At 43.1% G+C, this 23,895-nt stretch overlaps 1 protein-coding gene and 1 pseudogene across 1 annotated transcript in view; one reads left to right on the forward strand and one right to left on the reverse strand.

Moving 5' to 3' along the window:
• Window positions 1-5,128: 5,128 nt before the first annotated feature.
• The window catches only part of Rybp (RING1 and YY1 binding protein), a 53,235-nt gene continuing 34,468 nt past the window's right edge, over window positions 5,129-23,895 (reverse strand). Inside the window, exons 3-5 of the mRNA XM_059258283.1 lie at window positions 9,573-9,749; window positions 9,369-9,467; window positions 5,129-9,017 (exon numbers count right to left, since the gene is read on the reverse strand). Of these exons, the coding sequence (XP_059114266.1) occupies window positions 8,765-9,017; window positions 9,369-9,467; window positions 9,573-9,749 (529 nt within the window). The 3' untranslated portion in view covers window positions 5,129-8,764. The remainder of the gene's footprint in view (window positions 9,018-9,368; window positions 9,468-9,572; window positions 9,750-23,895) is intronic.
• On the forward strand, window positions 21,120-21,942 carry LOC131905567 (splicing factor 45-like; annotated as a pseudogene).

Raw genomic sequence — 23,895 nt, forward strand, 5'->3', positions numbered from 1 at the left:
GGAAAGACTCACTTTGGCTTATGGGAGAGGGAAGTCCATCATGGTGGTGGCAGGAGCCTGAGGCAGCTGCTCACATGCATCTGCAGCCAGGGAGCAGAGGCAGGGGGATGCCTTTCTCCTTTGTGTTCGCCCAAGACCCCAGACACAGGATGGTACCACCCACATCCAGAGTGGATCTCCCCACCTCATTTAAACAAATCAAGAAACTCCCTTACAGACAAGCCTAGTGTGCCGTTTCCATGGTGATTCTAAATGCTACCAGGTGGACAATCAAGATTAATTAACCATCACACCTGCGGACAGTCTCTAACAGACTTGGATTGTCAGAGGTCCCCACCCTGGGGATCACCAGGTCAGAGGAACTCATTGTACCACCAGGGAAAGTCTCAAGGTTGACATCACAGACTTGTCACAAGCAGCCACTCTTCCATGGGACTTGCTTTGTCTTGTAGACAAGGTTTCATATAGCCCAGACTGGCCTAGAATTCAATCTGTATGTAGTTGAGGCTGGCCTTGAACTCCTGGTCCTCCTGCTTCCCCCTCCCAAGTGCTGGGATGACAGGGACAGGCCACCACTCCTGGTTCTGAGGAACAGCCTTCTGTATGACTGGACTGAGTACCCTGCTGTTTCTCCCCTCATCTTCCCACAGCGGTCTTCAGTAACTCCCAGAAGCTCCAAGCCTGTTCCTTATAGCTCCATAAACGTCAGTCACCAGGAGGAAAATGTGAGTTTGCTGACACTCCCATTCGTAAGGATGAAGTTAAAATGGCTTTTCTCCTGTTAGTCTTGCTACCGAGTTTGTTCTGTGAACTCAATGATCAGGGGGGTGAGAGGAAGTTTTTCTCTCCCCTATATCTTGGTTAGCAAATATTTCTCCTTCTCCACCTAGACACTGTACTGCGGGCAAGTACAAAAGCAGCAACCATTCTCGAAGCTTCTAACACAAGCACTTGGGGAGACAGACTGAAAGGACCAAGAGTCCTTCTGAGGCCTTGGGTTTGGGTCCTGGCATCTATGTTGAATGTGCATGTTCCTGCTACTCCACCATCCTGCTAACATGACTACCTTCCCTTGGGGGTAAGGCAAGCCCCACAGAGCCACCAACTCTGACAGCATTCACGGTGGTGGGGCTCCCCAAGCCTAATGTCTCCCCCCTGAAGCCCTGCAGCAGTCTTCCTTAGGCAGGTCTCGGGTGGCAGGGGATTTTCACAGGCACTGAGGTGGATGGTCATGGCCAGCTGCCAGCATCTCACCTGCTGTGGGGAAGAAAGGCTCGTGGAGTGGGGAAGGACTCACTTAAGCTGCAGTGTGACTAAAATGATGTCTGGAGGGCCTTGTTGACAGCGAAGGCCAGCAGGAAAACCAGCACATTCTGAACATCTGCCAGGAGCCAGGAATTCTTCAGGTCATAAAGCCTCGCAAATACCTGATCACCCCACAAAGCGAGGATCACAGAGACGCAATGCTGGCCTCCAAGTAACAGAGCGGTTTGTATATGGTACTTGGGCTCAATAGTCCCTTGCTCTGTTCACTACAGCCTCCCCGTGTCATACTAGTTGATTGTTTTAAAAATACCAGGGTGACAAAAGGGAACAAATCTCTGTCTTTGGGACTTTTTAGAGCTTCTGATACTCACCTGTTCTAATGGGCTGGGATGTGGTTTGGTTGGTATCGTATTGTGCTTGCTTGGCATTCATGAAGCCTTGGGTTCAATCCTCAGCAACTCCTGTGGGTTAAACTTCACGGTTCCATGATGGCATGTTCTTAGACTGCTAATTCTCCTTCAGAATTATAAAGGAAGAAAAGGTAGCAGAATGGAGCTCTATGTAGTCCCAAGAAAAATGAAATTGTATCATCTGCAGGAAAATAGATGGAACTGGAGATCATGTTAAGCAATATAAACTGGACCCAGAAAGACATATTGCATGTTTTCTCACATATGGAGAGAAACATGTTAAGTCTGTAGGTTGCACACATATACACGACACAAGAATAGAAGAGGGTCTGTTTGGGAAGAGGGTTAGTGCAGGGAGAGACTGGACAGGGCAACAGAGGGTAACTACAGACAAAGCTCTCAACAGAAATACAACCTGCTGACATCACCCAGAGGCCAGGGGACAGAGAGGTCAAGGCAGAAAGAATGTGAGCAGAGGGTGGGAAGGAACACTACATGTCCTCTAGACATGATGCGGTCACAGCAATCCCCCAAACACAGTAGCTGTGATCACCTGCACAGGACAAGGGGGAGGTGGCGAAAAGGGCAGAAGGGGTCCTCAGGAATGGGAAGGAATAAGAGAAGATGGGGGGCTGATAGGTATCACAACAAACAGTCTATACAAGAAACTTCCAAAAACTGATTTTTTTTTTTGGGGGGGGAGGGGTTGAGACAGGGTTTCTCTGTATATCCTTGGTTGTCCTGGAACTTACTCTGTAGACCAGGCTGGGCTCGAACTTTCAGAGATCTGCCTCTCTAGTGCTGGGATTAAAGGCGTTTTAAAAGTGCCCCCAAAAAGTCATTACAAAACCCATTGCTTAGTTCAGCAAATATACTAGTAAAAAAAAAAAAAAAAATTAACCATGGAATAAAATTGACAACCAAACAAACTAACAGATAAAAATGAACATCACTGAAAACTCAGACTTTAACGGAAAGCCACACTGGGTACATCACTAGCCACAGAGCAGCTGTCAACACCACCCCGGGATTTCACTTATTTATCCGTGCCCTGTAATCAACTGGTGCTGCCTCTGGGCCAGGAAAAAATAGTACCAGCTAAGAAGCACAAAAAACCAACCGGAAAACAAACTCGTTATCAGTGAACAGAAGAACGCAAATTCAGGAAGAGAAATCTCCTCTTACTAGAGAGGGTTCAACAGCCACTTCTCAGGGCATCTGCTCCTCACCTGGCAAGAGACCAAGGCATGTCTGGAGTGCATGTTCCGCCTGTCTTAGCAAGGACTACACACCTGTGAGGCTGACTGGCCCAAGACACCCAGTTCCTGGAGGTGAGTCTCGCTCAGCTCCATCTCTCAAGTATATCCTGTCACTTCCAGGAGTAACATCCATTCGTTGATCTGGCTTGTGATTTATGGCTGAGACAGAACAGGGTGGGGGGGATGGAGCCTGGGTAGGTCCCGGTCTAGACTACACGGTGGCACTCAGGACTGCAAGGTCCTTGGATCAGGAGTTCAGGGTTGCTCTTCAGGCTGCAGGGCTCGCAGTACAAGGAACCTTCCAATCTGGCAATGTTCTGCAAGGAGCCAGATTCTTTGAAGAGTGAGGTTCTAGGTAGTCTCTTCCTCCCTGACACCTCCAAGCCTCTCAGCTGACCTCCTCCTTGGATGCCTAGCTTCCATTACTTAAATGTTGATTCAAATGTTTTGAGTGAGTTCTATTCTTGGCAGGAATAACAAATGGGCTCTATGTGAGGCGGGGGATGGGATATCAACGTTTGTGTTAGAAGTCTGGTTCTAGATTCAGCTTTAAAGAATAAAGGGCTAGTGACCAACTAGTGATGTCTGGTACGAGCCCATGGTATGAAGCTGCAGCAGCCTGTGTGCTTGCCCTGCAGGTCTAGGGCAAAGGCACCCCTACATCCAGGTCTGGTGGTGAAAGCCTGCAGTCCTAGCTACTCTGGAGGCCAGGGCAGGAGGACCAAAAGTTCAAGATTTGCCTGGAAAACTTGGGGAAGCCATCTCAAAAATAAAACTAAAAAAGGTCTAGGACACAGTAGTAGTAGAGCTCACCTGGCATGTGCAAGGCCCTGTTTATGTTCAACCCCCAAACACCAAACACAGGGCTATCTAGGAAAGCATCTGCACAGTAGGCCTTCCCCAAGTCTACTGTCCTCTCCACCTCACTGTTCACCCCTAGCAACCTGTGAATGCATGATCGAAAGTGAAGCCTGGCCGACCCCCACCCCACTTTGATTAATGCCTATCTTTCACTACACTGTCTGCCTAGGCCCCACAGTGGCTTGTATCCCCAGGTGTGGCCTATGGTTTTTCTAGAAACATCAGAGACTTTCCTGTAAAACTAATCGTCTCCTTCCACTGGGCAGGCAGAGCAGGCCTTGGCTTCCATCAACAACTAGCAAACAGGACTTGGCCGAAGTTACCAGCTTTCACTTCCGTGATTGAGTGCCAGGGTCCAGGCGAAGGTGCAGCAGGTTTCCTTTGCTCCAGGCAAGGGTTGGCTGTCCAGGCACAAACATCATTCTGGCCTTGCGCAATTCCTTCAGCAAGTGCCTCTAATCACACTGAGGTCACACCTGCAAGCAGTTCTCAGGTCTGGACAGTGAAGGCCTCTCAGACAATGCGGTTAATAATCTACTCTTTTGGATGTCCAGTGTTCACACATCACATGGGAGGTTCCATCCTCCCAAGTGCTCCCAGTACTACCACCAGTGGGATCCCCACGAAGGGCCTACAAGTACCACCAAAAGCATGGGGAGAACAGAGCACTTTTCTGCACCTAAGATGTCCCGGGACAAACACCAGCAACACCAACACCATTTACTCTGTGCCCTTGAAACCTTCCCAACAGCGATGAAATGCAGACAGGGACCATTGAGAAAGCATTTCTTCAACAACCAAGACTCCCACTTGCACTTTCTTTTAGTGCCAGCTCAAGCACAGAACCAGACAAGGTGTCCTCAGGATGAATCCTCAAAGGCAGGCCACAAGCAGCAGCAGGGAAGGAGCCAGCCTTGCTGCAGGGCTTGTGGGCCAGACAAGGTGTTTCACTCCATCTGCTCACAACAGGCTTAATGGGCTCTGGCAAGAGCAGGGGTTGTCTGTCGGAGGGCTTTCAACGGCTGGAGGACAGCTCCAGTTCCCTCCTTTGGATCACCACAGCCTAGCTGAAAGGAGCAGAGACACAATCATTTTCTTCCAAAGTTTGATGTTTTGGCTCAGTTCTCTCCTGTATTACGTTTGTGGTCTATACACTAAAACACTCAAAATAACACCAGCTTGTGGTAACTCAAGTACTGAAGGAACTACGCTTTCTATTCCCACTGGAAACATCCCACAAGCGTGGGGGGGGGGGCGGGCGGGGGGGGGGTTGAAACTAGGCTTTTCTAAGGGCTGAAGTCTATGGAACAACAAAAATAATCATCTCCAATGTAAATTTTACTATTTTATTTGTGAAAAAACTACAAGCAGAATTCATAAATAGACATTTCTATTTAAAGCAGGAAAATGATAAAGTGGCTTCTAATAACATAGTCGTGCACATGCCAATAACAGGAATATATTAACATCTTTTATTTGCTAGACAAAGAGCAGTGTCCAATATAAATTTCCCCCAAACATTTAAGACCTGTGAATTTCTGACCAGTTCACAAAACCACCGACACTTTAGCATGAAGAGAAAACAAACCTAACAGACTGTCAGCTCTAAGACGGACGGAGCAGAAACTTCCAAAGCATTATACAAGCCATCTTTCTGGGCAAATGGAAAATAGAGCTCGTATAAGACATTAACAAAAGTTCACAAGGGAAGATTATGTTCTGACATACTTAACAAGCATTCGCTATCTGTCTCCAACAAACAAAGCTAAGGAAATAATGTAACCATCTTTACACAGTAAATTAAGGTTACAAGTCATACACAAGAACAGAACTGCTTGCGCGTTAGAAACTGTTCAGCTCCATTGTCACACTCTAAAGGTTGGCTCTTAAACCATTTTCAGTAACATACAAGCAAAGGTTATTATATATTCAGCAATTAATAAATTCTCAATAATTTAAGATATGGTAGCTTAAAAATGCAGACTGAGAATGATCTTGATAAGGCAGGCGAGACATCTTAGTGGAGCTAAACTCACAGAAGCTTCCGCCAATGTTCTGAAGTATCCAGATCCAAACTGAAAAGTTTCGATTGAAATATTTTCGTGGGTATCAAGATATCTTTTTTTTTCTCCCAACTGCATGACTTGGGCAGAGCAAGTTCGGTCAGCTCTGTGCGTGTGCGCACGAGTGTGAAAATCATGTACTAAACATACGGGAAACTTGCAAGCCTTAACACTGTGCTTTTTGTTTTAATATGCTTCCTGTGCCACTGAATACCAAGTATTTCTGGTCCTCTTAATGTCTCTTTGTAAGCTACACTAGTGTTTTTTACCTACTGAGTACTATAGTAGGGCAAACTGTAGATGCAGGAAGCTACTAGGAATTCCATTTCCAGAATGCATGCCTGAGGATGTCATTGTGTAGCACCTCTCCTCCACCCCAAAAGAGCCTCAACAGAGCCTGTGACAGCAGCAACCGGGCGGCCGGGAACATCTGATTGCTTAGACTCTGCCACTGCCAGCTGCAGTTTCTCCCTCAAGGCAAGTTCACTCCACTTGTTCTGAAGCCTTTCCTCCCTTCCCCTCTCCTCATTAATTTATCACGGAGGCAAAACTGAAGAACCAAGACACGGGCCATGAATGAATTAGTAGCCTATGAGGAGCTGGTAAATCAGCCTTTCCCACTAATCTAGGGGGTCCAATCACTTTACATGAAACTCGTTTTGAAAAAGTACACAGTGTTTCTGAACAAAGTGCATACCAACACTTATTGGTTCAAAGAGCAGTGCAATCCACATGAATTTGGTGGCATTTCATTTTTTTTTTAAAAAGTTAATTAAAAAACTTAGCAATTCCTTACACCTCTGGAAAATAAATATGGCTGACTAATTAACCCTCCCTGAGACCCTTAATAAAAGGAATATTAAAACTTTAGAAGGAATGTCTTTGCAATACCCCACTAATATTAAAATGTGGATTTAAAATTCATAGTCAAATCACTATGTATTATATATTCTGATGCTTACAGAAAGCACCTGATTTCCTTTGGTTCATTAATAAATACTTTAAAAAGGTATTTAAAAAGGTAAGTACAGCTTGCATCCCAGACACAAGCACTGTTTTAAAAAGAGGGGAGCATTGTCCATGCTTCTGAGAACAGGAGCCCAGCGACAAATAGCACTGCCTTTGTGGACAGAACGTAGACCACGGCGCATCAAATGACTGGTTTTAATGTAAATGTGAATGGAACCGTTCCTGTTGGCTACTCAATTCAAGCTGTTAATATGTTCTTAACTTGTTGCCTCCACAGATAGAAATTAGCTCTATTATTAAGCAAACCCGGTTAACACCAAGAGGTGGTGTTTCCTTACACACTCTCCCATGAGTCCTTAGAGTGTGATCAAATAAAAGAGGTTACCACCGCCTTCTCATGCTTACAGTGACTGAAGTACTACAAACTCAGCGGATATGAAGGTAAAGTCAGGTAGGAGAGATACCCTGAATCTAAGAGCACAGCAGAACCACCCAAATTTGGGAGGAAATGGGGCGATAAATTGTTATTAGTGGTCTTCAATTATCCCCGCCCCCCAAAATGGTAAAAAGTGAAAAGAAACTTGAGTTCAGTCAAGCCATCTCTGTTGAGAAGACAGAGACTGCCCGTTCACTCTCCTGGGATGTGAGCTTTCCCTACAACTTGCCCGTGTACCCCTGCAGTCCTTTCCCCCACAAGGAGCTGAGAAATGACACCAGAAACTGGAAGGTCTGTGTCAGGTCTGGATGTGTGGTCGACAACCACTGTTTAGCAGGTTTTAAGAAGACAAACTAACAACTGCATTAGTAGGGTGAGGGCTTGAGGGTAGGGGTGGGGTGGAGTGGCAAACAGACCATGGTCACAAAATCCACCACTGCAGTGTCACAGGGGAAGTAGACACAGGGCTGCTTCCCTAGATGGCATGGATTAAAAATGCACTACTGCAACCCTACAACTAGAGACAGCTGCTGATGTGCCTCAGGCATGAGCAGAGGTCTGGAAAAAGGCCGGAATTCGAGATACAGAACACCATATTTTCATGAGTGCTTAATAAGAACAGTAATGTTAACATGTAACCGTAATTTACATGAATACTTGGCATTCTGGAGCTAGTTTTGTTACTTCCGAATGGTCAAAGCCCTCCAACTGAACCACTTGTGATTTGTCAATTATCCCATCGCAAATGCAGGCTATCTGGAGCAGTCTTTAAATTTGAGATCACGTTGTTTAAAAAATATATTTTTTATATCATCCAGTACTCTTAAAGACAGATGAGAGAGTCAAGTTCCCATGTAGGTTGGAACATACTTCATGTAAGACTGATTTGAATTACATTTCAGCACTTTCATAGAAGGGACTGTCCCATTTCTGTGTCAACTGTTCAATGTTGTATTCACTTCACAGTGTATCAAGCACCAGCGTTGCCATGGATTGGTTTCAAATAACCCTTTATATATAATTTTATATTTATATATATAGTTATATCAAAACTGATAGTACAGAGTATAGCTGGAAGAAAGAACTAAATTTAAGAGGATATGCTGACAGGATGGAGTCTGTGAACACAATAAATAAAAGTTCCCTCCCCCCCTCCCAACCCTCTTCAACAAAACAGAAACAGAAAACCAGTTGTAATGTACATGGAAAATTGTGCACAGCAGATTTTTTTTTATATAAAAAGTAGATTCAGGAGCACATCCAATTATAAATGATTGTTAGGAAAATCATATAAAACAATGGAATACATAAAAGTGTCAAGAGGAACTGTCAGGGTACGAAATTCCTTGGTGGCCAGATGCCCACAGCAAGCAGAACCTCTCCTGGTAGCATCACTACAAGGTCGTCCACAGAAGACTCTCCAGGGTGCAAGCAGCATGGGCAGGTGGAGGGTTTGAATCTCATACCCTGATTCATAGTTTCACAATTCCATGTGCAATTTCAGAAAGATTCATCATTTACTGCTGACATGTCGCCCTTTGGCGTGGAGGAGCGGGAGGAGCCTTTGTCTGTGCTCTCTGACCCCGAGCTGCTCTGGTTCTGCTGTTCTGACCCTGCACTGGAGGTCACTGTGGAGGAGGATGTAGAGGAGGATCGAGTCTTTTCTTTAAAGTCTGTGATAATGACGGTGACGTTGCCCACAGTTACGGCCAACTGCTGTGCGGTGCTCCTGTCCACATTCTTCAGCCGGGGCCTGAAACATGCCAAGGGAAGCGCTTAGGGAGTGACATCAACACAAGCCTTCCCACAAGCTTGTGCCCAGGGACCTATACACACCACGGACCACCACAGAAGCAATGCTGCCCATTAGCTGCAGGCATGCTGACCACTTTATCAATAAGAGAAATGACCATCAGCTAGCAGAACTTTTGATCATAGACGACGACCCTCTTCTGTTCTTTCTGTACTAGCCTTACTTCTAGCTCCTCGTTCCACCCCCCACCCCCAACCCCCAAATCTCTAAAATCTCTAAGTATGCCGTAACCTTAGGCTTTTGATTATGATTAAATCAACAACTTAGTAGTTCACTCCAGTTTCATAGTACCTTGAGGTGTGATTCGTTTCGCTGGTCTTTGTTGTAGCGTTAGCAGACTGTATACTGTTAGCTTCACTAGGAGGATCTTTCAGAATATCAGACTTTGGTCTAGGGGGTAAAGCAAAGACCCAGAGAAATAAAATTAAGTCATCATTGAAAAATCTCTGACCCCGGTGTAAATGAGTACATTGTATTTAGTACCCAGAAACTTACTTTGTTTTCTTGTTGGTGTTTTTCTTGGTGACACTGGGGCTGATGTCCTTGTCTTTATCAGGTTTCTCTTTGTCGGGCTTTTCTACCTTCTCCTTCTTCTCCTTCTTCGGGGGAGGTGGAGTGGCGTACTGCTGTGCCACCTGCTGTGCCACCAGCTGAGAATTGATGCGTGGTTTCCTACAACAGTCAACATGAGAGAGATAGAGCATCAGTGGCTGTGTTCGCACTTCTTACCGACATTACTCTACATTGTTTCAGACATTACTCCACATTGTTTCAACGTTGTGTGCATAGCCTTCAAAAGGAGACATCACATGCACTTGTGATACATATGCACACAGCCCTGTGCATCATCCAACACGTTATAAGAGTGCTACAAACACTTCTTTTGAGCTGTCACGAATATACTGACAGCTTTCAAATACTTCCGCTGCAGAGGGCTAATCTGGTTTTATTAAAGGGACACTGGTAATCCCCTGAAAAGAGAATGAAATTAGAAGTGTGACATTCACTCTTCAATCTAATTATTCCAACTGGGCCTGCTCCCCTGCAGCTGTGATTGGCATGGACAACACATACAGGGCAATAAAAGGTAACTGTGGTTCATAAAACTCCCAAGGGGATGAAATCACTGTGGAAAAAAAACCTCAGACAAGTGATACATTGACTGTGTCATAACAGTTATGCCTGCACCAATCTCCAGCTGACACAGGCTCTCTCATGGGCTCTCTCACCACTGTTGTGTATAACTTCTAAGTAGTGCCAACACTTTTACAATGCAGGACCATTCATAGACCCAAACTAGGGGGAAGGAATGCTAGCTAATGTTTCTATAGACAGCAAGCCCTCCTCTGCAGCCACATAACAGATCTCTTAAGTGAGGTAGGCCCCAAACTATTACAAGGCAAGTGGACCATCCAGCGAGGAATACTGGGCAAGGGGATGACCTGTCAGGTTAGCGATGGTTGGAGTGAAATGTTATTGACCATGGCTGACTACAACTGACCACTGAAGCTTGGATGAGACAAGATTCCTTTAATACTAATATAAAATTTCCCTAGCTAGACATTCAAGAAGAATCAATGCTCCAAACCTCAAATGGGAATATTCAAATGGGTTCTTAGCAAAGTGAAGCGACAGGCTGCTAGAACACAGCAGAGTTGACCAGAGCGCAAGTCCTAAGCAGAGGACCTGGAAGAGCATAACCTTCCCCTTCACAGCACTGCCTTGTCCCGTAGTTCCGCTATTCCTCACTGGGACTGTTAAGCAAACATGGTTAAAGGAGCACCCCTTGAAAAGACACGACATGGGGACAGATACTTATAGTTCCAGTAGAGGTACAACCTTAGAGAATGTCTATCAGCCTCCAGCAACAAAGGCCTTGATCAGGAAACCAGTTCCCTGAAAGTACAGTTCTCCAAGTGAGGTTAGATTAAGTCACAACATCTCTATTGGTGGTTCTCAACCTTCACAATGCTGTGACCCTTTAATGCAGTTCATGATGTGGTGACGCCCAACCATAAAATCATTTTCATTGCTACTTCATAACTGTAATTTTGCTACTGTTATGAATGAATTGTGATGTAAAAATGATATTCAAACCTTGTGAAAGGGCCACTCAACCCCAAAGGGGTCTCAACCTACAGGTTGAGAACCACTGCTCTAGATGTCTGCACTGAGTCTAAGCCTTTAGGTGAAAAGGTGCTGTCAGTTTTAACAATGAAGCAGCCCTACCTAACATGTTCCTCCAAAGAGGAATATAGCTGCAAATACAAAGACAATATGAAAGCATTTCATAGACACCAAAGGAACAAAACCCAGCTGTTTACAGGGATTATTATCAAACAGTATAAATCATATACTTTAACCTACACTCGGGTGTCAAAAGGAATTTCAGTGCTGGAGTGTAGTGTGTTTTCCCTGCATTTGATCCCTGCTGTTAAACCTAATAAATTTTGAGGCCAGCTGAGTTACAGGAGGCCTTGGTATGTACAGAAAGTACCATGATCTGAGGATCCTTTCAATTAAGCCAGACACAGAACCAAAAGCGCCGAGGGGCCACATGCTAGAACCCCAATAAAGTTTTGTGATGTCTTTTACTAGGCTACACTTTATATCTCAATGCCAGGTAAAAAGAGGAAATAAACAGCCAGGTGGTGGTGACACATGCCTTTAATCCCAGCACTCAGGAGGCAGAGGCAGGAGTAGGAACAGGAGCAGGAGGATCTGAGTTCAAGGCCAGCCAGGACTACACAAAGAAACTCTTGTCTTGGGGAGAAGGGGGGGGGGAGGAACAAATAAATAACCCCTGCAGGTAGAGGCAAAGGAGAATGAGGCATGGTGCAGTCTCCACTCTACTGACCTTCAGCTCAGCCACTCCCACAAATCAGGTCTGCAAAGATGAAAGGACTACAGGCTGTCAGCATTGCATTTCCCAGGCCGAGGTGGTAAGAGCTTGGGGGAGGGGAGGGTGTGGGCAGAGATGTATCATGGACATCAGAGACGCTGTCTGTTTGGGTACAAGGCATGTGTGCTAATATAGTCCTAGAGGGAGAAGCAGAGATGGACAGAAAGGGAGCTCCTGCATCTCAAACCACTTGTGAAGGCCTGGCTATGGGCAGAGCAGCTAAGAGCACAGCTTCCAGCTCCCTGCTGTAGTTCTCTGGCTTCTCCAGGATGCAGGACTCCTGACAAGGACAGCCTGCTGCACTACTCAAATGCTGCAGCCAACAGGTAAGATGTTTAAACACTTGTGCCAATGTCAGGCACTCACACGTCAGCAAATACACTGCAATTCTTTAGCACAGGCCAACAAGCTTCATTATGGACAGGACAAAAAATCTATATATACAGAGAATAAATGATGGCCCATTCATCCTAGCATAGGCACAACAGTGTGTGGGCAGACAGTGATGTGCTGTGTTATACAAGCCAAAAGGAATTAAGACTAATTAGCATAGTATTCAATTATTACCATGAAAATTGACCCAGCTTCTAAAAGCACTGTGTTATTTGAAAATAACTGCTGTGTTCTAAATGTTGTATGTATGGCTCAATGATGTCCTTAATTGACCTTATAAGCAACCCACCACTTGTTCTTCCCCACCCAAACCCTCCACAGTGACAATTTATTATTTTCTTTAGTTCAAATACTTGCTACAAACTAACCACCCCCCATCCCACCCAGTATTTCTAGTGTAAGGAGCAATTTCATGACCCAAGGAAAATGAAAGCCTAAAATGGTCTCTCATATTAAGGCATCCCTATGAGAAGCACTGATTTTTCCCCCTTGATTCCATAAACATGTATATGCCCAGCCTAGACATTTATGTGTAGCTATTCTTCCTACCTCTTGTAGATGAAAGTCTCACCAGAAGACAGGAATGGTAGTACTTTCAACATCAGGGCACTGGACAGACCAAATATGCTTTTGCAAATACAATTTTATAAATCAAAGTTATTTTTCTTTGCAAAAGTGCCTGGTTAAAGCCACACTGAGCTAAATAATTGATCTTTGTTTGAACTAGTCTCTATAAAATAACTTAAATTCTAATTGTAAACAGCTAAGACATAAACACGTCGGGATGATTCCTAAATCTACCTATAAGGCAATGTGCTAAGCTGTCCATGCCAGCAGCATCACCCACCACACATGAATGGCCCTAGCTTCTTAACCAGTACAACTTGTTTTCTGCTGATTTAATCCTGTTTCATGACCAAGGAACGTATATGACTTATGACAACTTTGTATTAAAACCAGCTACCTTCACACAAGGGAAATTTAAAACCTCCACCACATTTCAGTGTGGCCATACCTTATCAGGTATCATTGATTTCTCGGCTTTCCTCCTTAAGAAATCTTTTAGTACTAAATAGCAGTTCCTATTCCCACAAAACAATCCTTCAAATTTTTTGGCTTCCTGAATGAGCAACTAGGTAGCCTAAAGAAGTCGTAGTCCTATTCTAGATTATTCTTTCTCACCAGACTCAAGAAAGCCACCATGCTCTATAAAACCATCCTCCCGAGTCTAACACCAACTATTGAATTAAACACTTTTCTCCTGTTGTCTTACAAGGAACACGGAAAGCGTGGTGTAACACAGTACAGCTGGGCGTCACAGCACTAGGGAAACAGAGGCAAGATCTCTTTAAGTTCCAGGACATGCAGAGCTATATAGAGAGACTGTTTCAAAAACAAACAAAACAAAACAAAAAAGCACCAATATAAAAAATTCTGATATGAAAATTTCATAGTGATATAACCAAGACAACCAAAGCTCCTTGGGGGCTCTTACTATTTTTAAAGAGAATAAGGGCTGCTCTGGTCAAGCATTTCACTATGCAAGTATGCTGTGCCACAGGCAGTCCCACTGTTGAGAAGGCAACCTGCAGAAACATTCAGATGAACTCTTACCTTCAAACGTAGAGGCAGGCAGATCTGAGTGAGTTCCAGGACAGCCAGGGGGTACACAGAGAAACCCTGTCTTGAAAAACAAAACAGAACAAAAACAAAGAAAGAAAGTCCATGGATAAGACATATAAAAATAGAAGGTCTCATGTGGAAGAATGTTTCCTAAGTTGTTTAAAAAATACTTTTAAAAATTGTTTTTGTGGTTTGTGCCATGGCATGTATGTGGCGGTCAGAAGACAGCCTGAGGGAACTGGTTCTCCCTTCCCACCATGTGGGTCCTGGGAATTGACCTCAGTTTGCTAGGCTTGGTGGCAACTGTCCTTACCCAGAGCCGTCTTGCTGGCCACCTAGAACCTTTCTCTGAAGATCAATGGGTTTCTTTGGCATTTTCAGTCTTTGGTCAGGATCATATCCCCTGACCTGAGGCAGACCAAGACCCACTCTCTGATGGAGTGCACTGTGTGATTTTGGGTAAGACACGTCATCTGGACAAACTTCTGTTCCCTTGATGATGAAAACATTGAAGTGGAGTAAATGATCACTGAGTTTCCTTTAGCTCGGATACTTGCATTCAATATTTAATAAACACATCTAAACGAAGTGCTTGCTCTTGAGGCGCAGGCAGGTTTGCAGCTTACATTGTCAGCAACTCATTTAGCCTGTCTTTACAGTCAGCTATATCATGTTACAAACACTCTACCGTGAGTTGGATGTGACCAGAATCACCTTCTTCCAAAAGGCATGCAAAACCACCTTCTAAACCACAAGGACAACAACTCTCTAGGCAAATACAGTTTCAAATGCAAATAAACTTGATAAATCAAGTCTCCCTCCAAGAAAGAAAACATTAAAGCAATCCAATCTGCTGTGCAAATTACTTCATAGTTGTCAAAGACCCTATTTAAAATCTATGAAACCATTTTGAAATTATAGTTCATTTCATTAAAATACTTATAAAACACAAAGAATCTGTAATTCTTCAAACAAATGTAAAAAGCTATTTATCAATTCCAGGTCTAATACTCACCCAACTACCTTCTGCAGGTGATGGTTAAGAGAAGTGCTGAACTGAATTTATTGAGGTATCATTTTTCAACATTTCTCAAATCAAAGCCTTAAAATTACCCCCAAACTTAAGTACAAGGAAGCACTAGCTGCGAGAAGGTCATTTATGATCAAATGCTCATGCCATAATAGTTTCTAAATCACTGGTAATTAACGCTCTGCTTAAAACCTCAACTACAGGGGCTGGAGAGATGGCTCAGAGGTTAAGAGCACTGGCTGCTCTTCCAGAGGTCCTGAGTTCAATTCCCAGCAACCACATGGTGGCTCATGACCATCTATAGTGGGATCTGATGCCCTCTTCTGACATAAAAAGGCATATATACAGACAGAGAACTCATATACATAAAATAAATAAATCTTAAAATAAAAAACCATTTAAAACCTCAACTACAGTTGGAGCTTATAAAAGGGAATCTTAAAACTCCTGGACTTACACTCTCTGTGTCTGTGAAACTCTCCCCACACTGCCTTACCCAGACCGCTCATTCACACAGGTCCAACTACACTGGACTTTGTATTTTTTGGAAGGTACCTTCCACCACCTGTTTGCTTACCTTCGATCCCTTAGCTTTTTAGATACACCCAAGCTCAAGACCACTTGTTTCCTCATCTCTCTGGGCAAATAACCTGTAGCCAGGTCTTAGGACGCCACTTCAATCCACCCTGGCATATACCTGCTGCTTAACATTTCACATCGTAATTTACACTTTTGTTTCTCTACTAGAATAATTGTAAGGCAGTGTTGATTTCAATTTTGCATTCTACCCCCAAATCTGCTTTGAATTAATAGTTTCCAGACAGGAGCTCAGTGCTTACTTCTATAGGTGTTATGTCCTCTAAAAAGTGGTGCAGAAGCAGATGATACAACAGCATGGAGCATATCTCTGCATTACAATGTTATACTTAACTGTCTGTTTGGGTCTCAGAACAGAACTCTTTAAGGCCCTTTGTATATACAACTCATCTTCTATGTTGCTATTCCTTAGCAGAAAGCCTGCCTGGGACACTGTGGGCTCTCAATGAAAAGTGAGTTCTATGAGGAGGTCTGTGCACTGCTGAGCTTTCTATAAACCACGTCTCAGAGTTCTCAGTTTTCTGAAGTCACTAAAGGAACCAAACACCAAAAAATTATGTGGCCAGTTCGAGTAGACTCAAGTTCATGCTTTTCCACTAAACCATATTAGCTTAAGAAGGAAAATGAACACATCCAAGTGAAAGGTTAAGGAAGGCGGGCGGTGGTGGTGCACCCTTTTACTCCCAGCACTCAGAAGGCAGAGGCAGGTGGATCTACAAAGCCAGTTCCAGGACAACCAGGGCTACGAAGAGAAATCTTGTCTTGAAAAACTAAAACAAAACAAAAGACAAACAAACAAAAGCAAACAAACCCAAAAAGGTAAGGAAGCAAAGAATTGCAAACCATTTTTTAAAGGGAAGCAAAGAGTTTACAGTTTTGTACTAGGTGAGATACAAGCTCCAATCCTCCACCTTCCCAGTCTCAAATATGCCAACTGCTCAAGCACATTCCCACTTTTGCTCACATGACCAGAGAAGACTTGTGCAATCTGTTCTACAGCATTGTAGTTTTTAGTATCTGGGGCCAAGGGACAAAAACCTTAGGAAGCTCAAGACCTTCAGAAGTGTTAAATCTGTTTCTCTGGCAAAGTAAAAGGTGTGTGTGTGTGTGTGTGTGTGTGTGTGTGTGTGTGTGTATATATATATATATATATATATATATATATATATATATATATATATATATAGAGAGAGAGAGAGAGAGAGAGAGAGAGAGAGAGAGAAGAGACACCAAAGCATCGTACAATGAGTAAGTTAGTTTGCTTACTTTAATTAGAGAAACCACACCATCACAAGTTAAATACTCTGGCTTCAAGTGGGATTCTTACATCACCACAAGATCTCCAATTGCACAATGTTAGCTAAACCCTTCATGTATATAAAGGGGTATTTGGACAAACTGGGATGACCTTATATTGCACATATGGCTGTAATCATCTAGATAGAACATTTCAACTTAGTATTTACTTCTAATAAAGTACCTGCTTCTAACATTAAAGCAAATCCACTTTCATTCTTGATCTAATGGTGTCTAACAGGCTTTGGATTTTCAATACTCTACAAGTGACTCAAAGTCTGTACGAGAACTCTCCTTAATAACTACCAATGAATGTGGTAATACACTGTGTCCTCCAATATATTGTGTCCCCTAGTAAAATTATCTGGGGGTGAGAGAACAGAACAGTCACTAGGTTAGACAGAGAGGCCAGAAAATAGTGGCACACACGCCTTTAATCCTATCACTGGGAGGCAGAGATCCATCTGGATCTCTGTGAGTTCAAAGCAACACTAGGAATACAGCCAGGCGTGGTGACACACACCTTTAATCCCAGCACTTGAGATTTCATGTCTTTGTTTGGGAAGCACACAGGTCTTTAATCCCAGGAAGCGATGGCAAGAAGTAGAAAGGTATATAAGGCATGAGGACCAGGAACTAGAGGTTTTTAAGCTTTGAGGCTTTTAGCAGCAGTTCAGCTGAGATCCATTCGGGTGAGGACTCAGAAGCTTTCAGTCTGAGGATTGTGGAAATAGGATTGGATGAGTTGTTGTTGAGGTGAGGTTGGGTGTGGCTTGTTCTACTTCTCTCATCTTTCAGAATTCACCTCAACATCTGGCTCTAGGTTTGTTTTTAACAATAAGACCTTCAAGATTTGTCTTATAAATGACCTTTCTGCAAAAACTGCTAAAATATTAAACATCTCCATTCTCCTCTTTTTTCTGTTTGGGGGTCCAAATGAGGCCCTCATATCGCATTTTGCTTTCACTTCTTTCTCTCTGCCTGCCTGTGGTAGCTTCTTAGTATTTTAAGACCACGAAACTTGTAAAGAGTTGCTTTCTAGAAATATCATTAGGTCAGGGCTGGAAAGATGGCTCAGTGGTTAAGAGCACTTGCTGCATCTTTGGTGGAGAAATTCTGGACTTTACAAATATGCTGTTTCTTCTCAAACTTTCTGCAACTATCTAATGTGGATTCCCCTCAAATAGCTACACAGACCCAGTTGATTTGGGATTTGGAATCTTCCTTACAGGCCTACACCTCTAGACCTGGACCCTTCCACTTTTATCAACTGGAATTCTTTCCCATATATGCATTGTATTTTTTCTATGATTTCTATTAGTATGAATTTGTTTATCACATGGGGTATAAAGTTTTATTGTTTTTTAAAAATCTCATGTTACCATTACAGGTTCTAGCTTTTTTTGCCGTGTGTCCTTTCAACAAACCCCATCCTTCAGAACGTGTTCCAAAGTCTACAAGTTAATAAATATTAAATGGTCACTGGATCATCCAACATTTTAAAGCAATACATTCAAAGACCACCTACAGAAGAAGTAAAAAAGCCCTCACTAAGCTGGTATACAAGGTGATAAATGAGCCTTCCCCTCCAGGTAGATGAGCTCGAACAGAAAGAGGTTGAGGGTTTGTACATGTAAACAAGGAGCTTGAATTTGAATGTCTGTATCACAGGCACTGATCCACAGCACTGACCAAATGTTTTAATGCCTGAGAATCCTGTGTTCCAAGGGCACACTTGATCATCAAACAATATGTAGCTAAAGGCAGACATATCAAAGGAACTAAGGATAGATCTCAGTTTATCAGTTATATGAACTGCTCCCTAAAATATGCTTTCTAGAATCTTGGGTATAGAGAAAAAACAACAAACAAACAAACAAACAACAACAACAAAACCCCACAACTCTCAGAAAGTGGAGCTTTTTCCTCAGAAATAAGGACTCAAAAGCCAAGATTCAGTTCATGTGCCTAGAAAAGCATATAGCCTGTTATGAAAGGAAACGGTCTCTCTACAGCTAAGGGCTAAAGGATAGCAATAGCTCCAAGACTGTTCATTCCTAAACAGCTGCCACCCATTCAAAAGCAGCCAAAAGAGGGCAAAAGACAGTGGGTGGGTGCTGCAGTCTGCTTGACTTGGGCACCATTTTCAGGTTTTTTGTTTTGTTTTGTTTTAAATTAAGAGAGGCATTTTTGTTGTCATTGTTTTTCAAGACAGAGTTTCTCTGTGTAACAGCCCTGGCTGTCCTCGAACTCAGAGATCTGCCTGCCTCTGCCTCCCTTAAAAGGGGTGCACCTCCACAGCCTGGCTGAGAAAGGAATCTTTCTATGTTGTCCAGGCTGGCCATAAGCTCTTAGGCTCTTCCTCCTAGTACCTGAGAGACCAGGTGTGCTTCATCATGCCAACTAGCCTTTTATGTTTCCAATGTAGTCAGTCCAAGAAGTTGTACCACAGGCACACAGCGTGATTACCATCTCCCATCTTTTGTAGCTCTTTCCCAGACAGTTCTCTTCCCTGCTCCATGAGACTACATGTTTTCTGATATACGGATCAGATCCATCTTTCCTCCAGTTTGATGCACATGAATGACATAGCATATACTTCTCAAGTGCACATCTACTTGCACTGAGCTTGGCCTCTGAGCTTTGTCCATGCAGTGTGCTTGCTGTTTACCCTTTGATAGACATTTATGCCTTTTCCATGTTTTAGCTAAAATGAAGAAAGCTGAAATGAGCACCAACTATAAATCTTTGTGTGGACATATGTTTTCATTTCTCCTAGCTAGAGATCTATGGCAAGTCTATATCCAGTTTTTTGATAAGCTGCCAATTCTTTTTTCAAGAGGATTATACCATTTCACACACTCTCTCGGCACAGCACGAACACTATGGTGGTTCTCCATCCGCAACACTGGGTACTAGCAGTCTTTTTCATTTGAGCCATTCACATGGGTGTACCGCAGCGCTTCCAAATAGGGTTTTAGATTTTGAACACATGGTTTCATGTAGCCCAAACCAGCCCTGAACCCCTCATCCTCCTGTCTCCATAGGCAGCTTCATCTGCCTTTCACCTGCAATCTTCGATAGCTACTGTGTTTCTGAGTATTATAGCTCCACAAGAACATTGCAGCACTTGTGAGGATCAAAGACAACTGCCAATTTCTGCCAATTTCACACTTAAAGCTGGGTGAGGAGCAATTAAGTGCCATTTCTACCTTAAATTACACACACTCACCATCGTGTGCACATGTATGAGGCAGGTCATGGGCAGTGTCAAGTTCTACTGCTCTCCACCTTATTTTCTGACACAGGCAGGTTCTCTTACTGATTCTGCTACACTGGTTGACCAGCACTCCCCCTGGATCTTCCTGTCTGCCTCTTAGGACTGAGATTACAATCATGCACTACTACATCAGGCTTGTTGTAGGTTAAAAGTAAACCAGAAGCTTATATGCCTAGAGAATGCAACTGAAGTTCACATACTCAGAAAGCAGAGTAAAAGTTTCTGTTAAAAAACAAAACACTTGACTCATTTAGGCACAGGCTAACAAGGAAAGAAAAGATAACAAGAGATAGCACTTCAGATGACAGAATCAAAATCCAAAGGGGTTCAGTGACCTCAACAATGGATTCAACGCCTGACAATAAGATGTAAAAGGACAGCAATGTGCTTGATGTAGTTCTTTTGCTTTTTGGGGGGACTGCGTCTCACAATTCTATGTCTTCTGCTGGTATACTAGGATTACAGAAGGCCACCCAACAGCTTTGGCTGTAAATGTTCTAGTGGGGACAGTAATAGTTATCAGGAAAACCAAAGGACAGTCTTTTAGTCTATCAGCTTACAGATGAACTATAAGAAGAAACTACAGTCCCTGGGTCTCAGTTTCTCCAGCTGTTAAAACCGAAAACATACTTGTCTTACATTACTCTTCCAACAGAACTGAGAAATCAATGCTGAAACAAATGAAGTAAGCAAAGAACTTTCCCATACACACTTTTGTCTGTTCATAAAGCATTGTCAAATTTTAAAACTGGGTTAATGAAACCAACTATTTTCCTCCAAGTTTCAGACAAATGTCTTAGAGGGTTGATGCTATAGGAAAAATATCCCAATTATGCAAAAGACAAGCCTTAAACTATTACAATGTTTACCGCACACCTGTCATCCTATCACTGAGGAGGCTGAGGTAAGACAGCCACAGGCATGAGGCCAATCTGGTCTATACAGCTGATGAATGAGCCTATGTTTTCTAATGATTATGAGAAGGCAGTGTGACATCAGAGAAGATGAACAGAGGAAGTGGGAGGTGGAAAGACAGAAGGAAACAGAAGAGAAAAAAGTGTAAAAAGAGGCATGAAGTCAGTGTGTTTTCAAGGCAACCTAGACAGACCCAGATTCTGAAGATTATGAGGAGAGGGAAGAGGGAAGAGGAAGGAGAGGAAAACACGGAAGGAGCTGCCATCACCCCACCTACTTTCCTTGTAGAGAAAGATGAATTACCCTGGGATTTTCCTTATGAGGCGGACTCAAGGAACCTAGACCAAGATCTCCACTGGAACCCAGCAACTCCTTCCTTCTTAACATGGGTGGCAAGGTGGTATGTGAGACAAGGCTTCTGGGAAGGCCAGGGGCTGGGGAAATAAGAGCAAGGGCTAAATACTGCATTGTCAGTGGAGACGACCAGCAAGTGGAGCAGCAAGATGTTTGCAGGTGATGCAAAAGAGAAGGGTTAATCTCAGGATGCAAGGAAGCAGATTCAAATCCATTAACTGAAATACTTAGTGTCCTCCACTAAAGTAGTACTGACAAAGACTTGGAAATTGAAACCAAGACGAATGTGAAAAATAAGGCAATGGGAAATGTGTGACATCTGAGATTCTTCGTGCTCCTGATGAAAAATCAGGATAGATATTTATAGAATGTGAGAGCTGAATCAGCAATTGAAGCTGTTGTTGATCAGAATGGGAGGTATTTTGGTGGGCAGGTGATAAAAGCATGTTTCTACAAATTAGAAAATGGATCTTGATCAGTTGGAACAAATTTAATTTTAGAGCTACAGTCACCTCCATGATACTTACATGAGCTGCAGACTGAACAATGAAGCATGCATTAGCCTCAATGGCTGTTGGATAAACTTCTAAATTATATGTTGGACCCCTCCCTCTCCCCCCCCCTGGGTTTTTTGAGACAGGGTCTCTCTGTGTAGTTTTGGAGCCTATCCTGGAACTCACTCTGTAGCCCAGGCTGGCCTCGAACTCACAGAGATCCGTCTGCCTCTGCCTCCCGAGTGCTGGGATTAAAGGCGTGCGCCACCATCGCCTAGCAATGGACCTCTCTTATCTTATGGTTTTTAAATATAGTATTAAAAAAATGTTCCAAATGTCTTTAAGTTTGCATTAACTAAACAAGAGTAATGAATTTATACATCTTATATCACAGCTCCAGGGTAATAGCATATAGCATCATTAAGGAACCAATGGTAGGAAATTGCCTGTTAAAGTGGCTAGGGCATAGTGGATACTCTTTTTAGTGGTTTTAAAGTCACTGTCACTTCATGCTAAGAACCTCCTGAACCCCTTCACAGATGAACACACTTCTGTTTTACAGAAAACCAGGAGTTCTCAAGAATCTGAGTCTGAGCACTGATGTGCCTGCACTCTCTTAATGGGAAAGTACAGGACCAACTCCTAAAAACTTTTCCCAGTTCACCACAGAAGAGTTGAAGCACTCCACAATGTTCTAAGGCTAAACTGTCTGTCATACTTTCTTCATTGTACCAGGTATCGAAGGGTTATCTACACGACTCACACTTCTATTTCTAATTCTGACTGAGATGCTGATGATTTTAAAATGTAGCACAAGTTCATGAGCCAAACACAGGAAACAAACATATCTTAACAGGCAGGCTGAGTACGATTTGATTTACTTCTATCCTAAAATAATTCCCCCTGAAAATAAATCTGACTTTAAAATCTTATCCAGACCAGATGTGATGGTGCACAACTGCAATCAAAATGCTGGGGAGGCTAAGGCAGGAGAATCTCAAGTCCAAGTTCTGCTTCATAGTGAGAGAACTTGTCCCCAACACTCTGGGGAGGAAGATGAACTCTGAATTCTAAGTCAGCCAGGGATATACAAAGTGAGACCCTGTCTCACAAATAAAAGCAAGCAAGCAAACAAAAGGCCCATAATACTACGTAGTAGTCTCCCCTTAGCCAAAGTTTTGCTTTCTAACATTTAGTTAGTCATAATCCAAAAACACTACATAAGAAGTTCCAGAAATAACCAATTCACAAGTTTTAAGTAACTTTTACTATGATATACTGTTGTAATTTGTATTATTATTAATTTTACTGTGCCTAACTTAAACTTCATCCTAAGTATGTATACATAACTGAATGGATAAAAGAAAAACTGTGTGTGTGTGTGTGTGTGTGTGTGTGTGTGTGTGTGTGTGTGTGTGTGTGAGAGAGAGAGAGGGGGGGGGGGAGGGAGGGAGGGAGGGAGGGGGGGGGGAATATATGAAGTTTGGTACCACACGCTTTTTGGGGGGAAAGGGGAATTGGAACATGTCCCTTAAAGATAAGAGGCTATTGTATTAAGTTTTGAGGTGTACTTTGTTAGCCCCTAATTTAAAACAGGTTTACTGCTGAGCTGAAGGCTCCAGGAATGTTGCTGACATTACCTAGTCTATCAATATCATCTATCCTTTTCAAAAGTGCTGTTACTAAACAACTCAGTCATCTTGGAAAAATACCCTTCCAAATGCCATGCATTTGCTTCTGCTATGCTGGACCCACTCATGTAGAAATAGGAGGTAAACACATGAGTTAGTGGAGAAAAACAGGGGAATCTACAGTGTTTTTCCCAGAAAAAGATTAGACTCATGTCCTTCGAACACATCTACTCTTTGTGCTATGAGGTGACCAAACAGGAAGAAAAAAGGGAACACTTATCACAAATCAAATCCCCTCCTTTG

Source organism: Peromyscus eremicus, chromosome 3 (genome assembly GCF_949786415.1).
Source record: "Peromyscus eremicus chromosome 3, PerEre_H2_v1, whole genome shotgun sequence".
In the NCBI taxonomy this organism is placed as follows: domain Eukaryota; kingdom Metazoa; phylum Chordata; class Mammalia; order Rodentia; family Cricetidae; genus Peromyscus; species Peromyscus eremicus.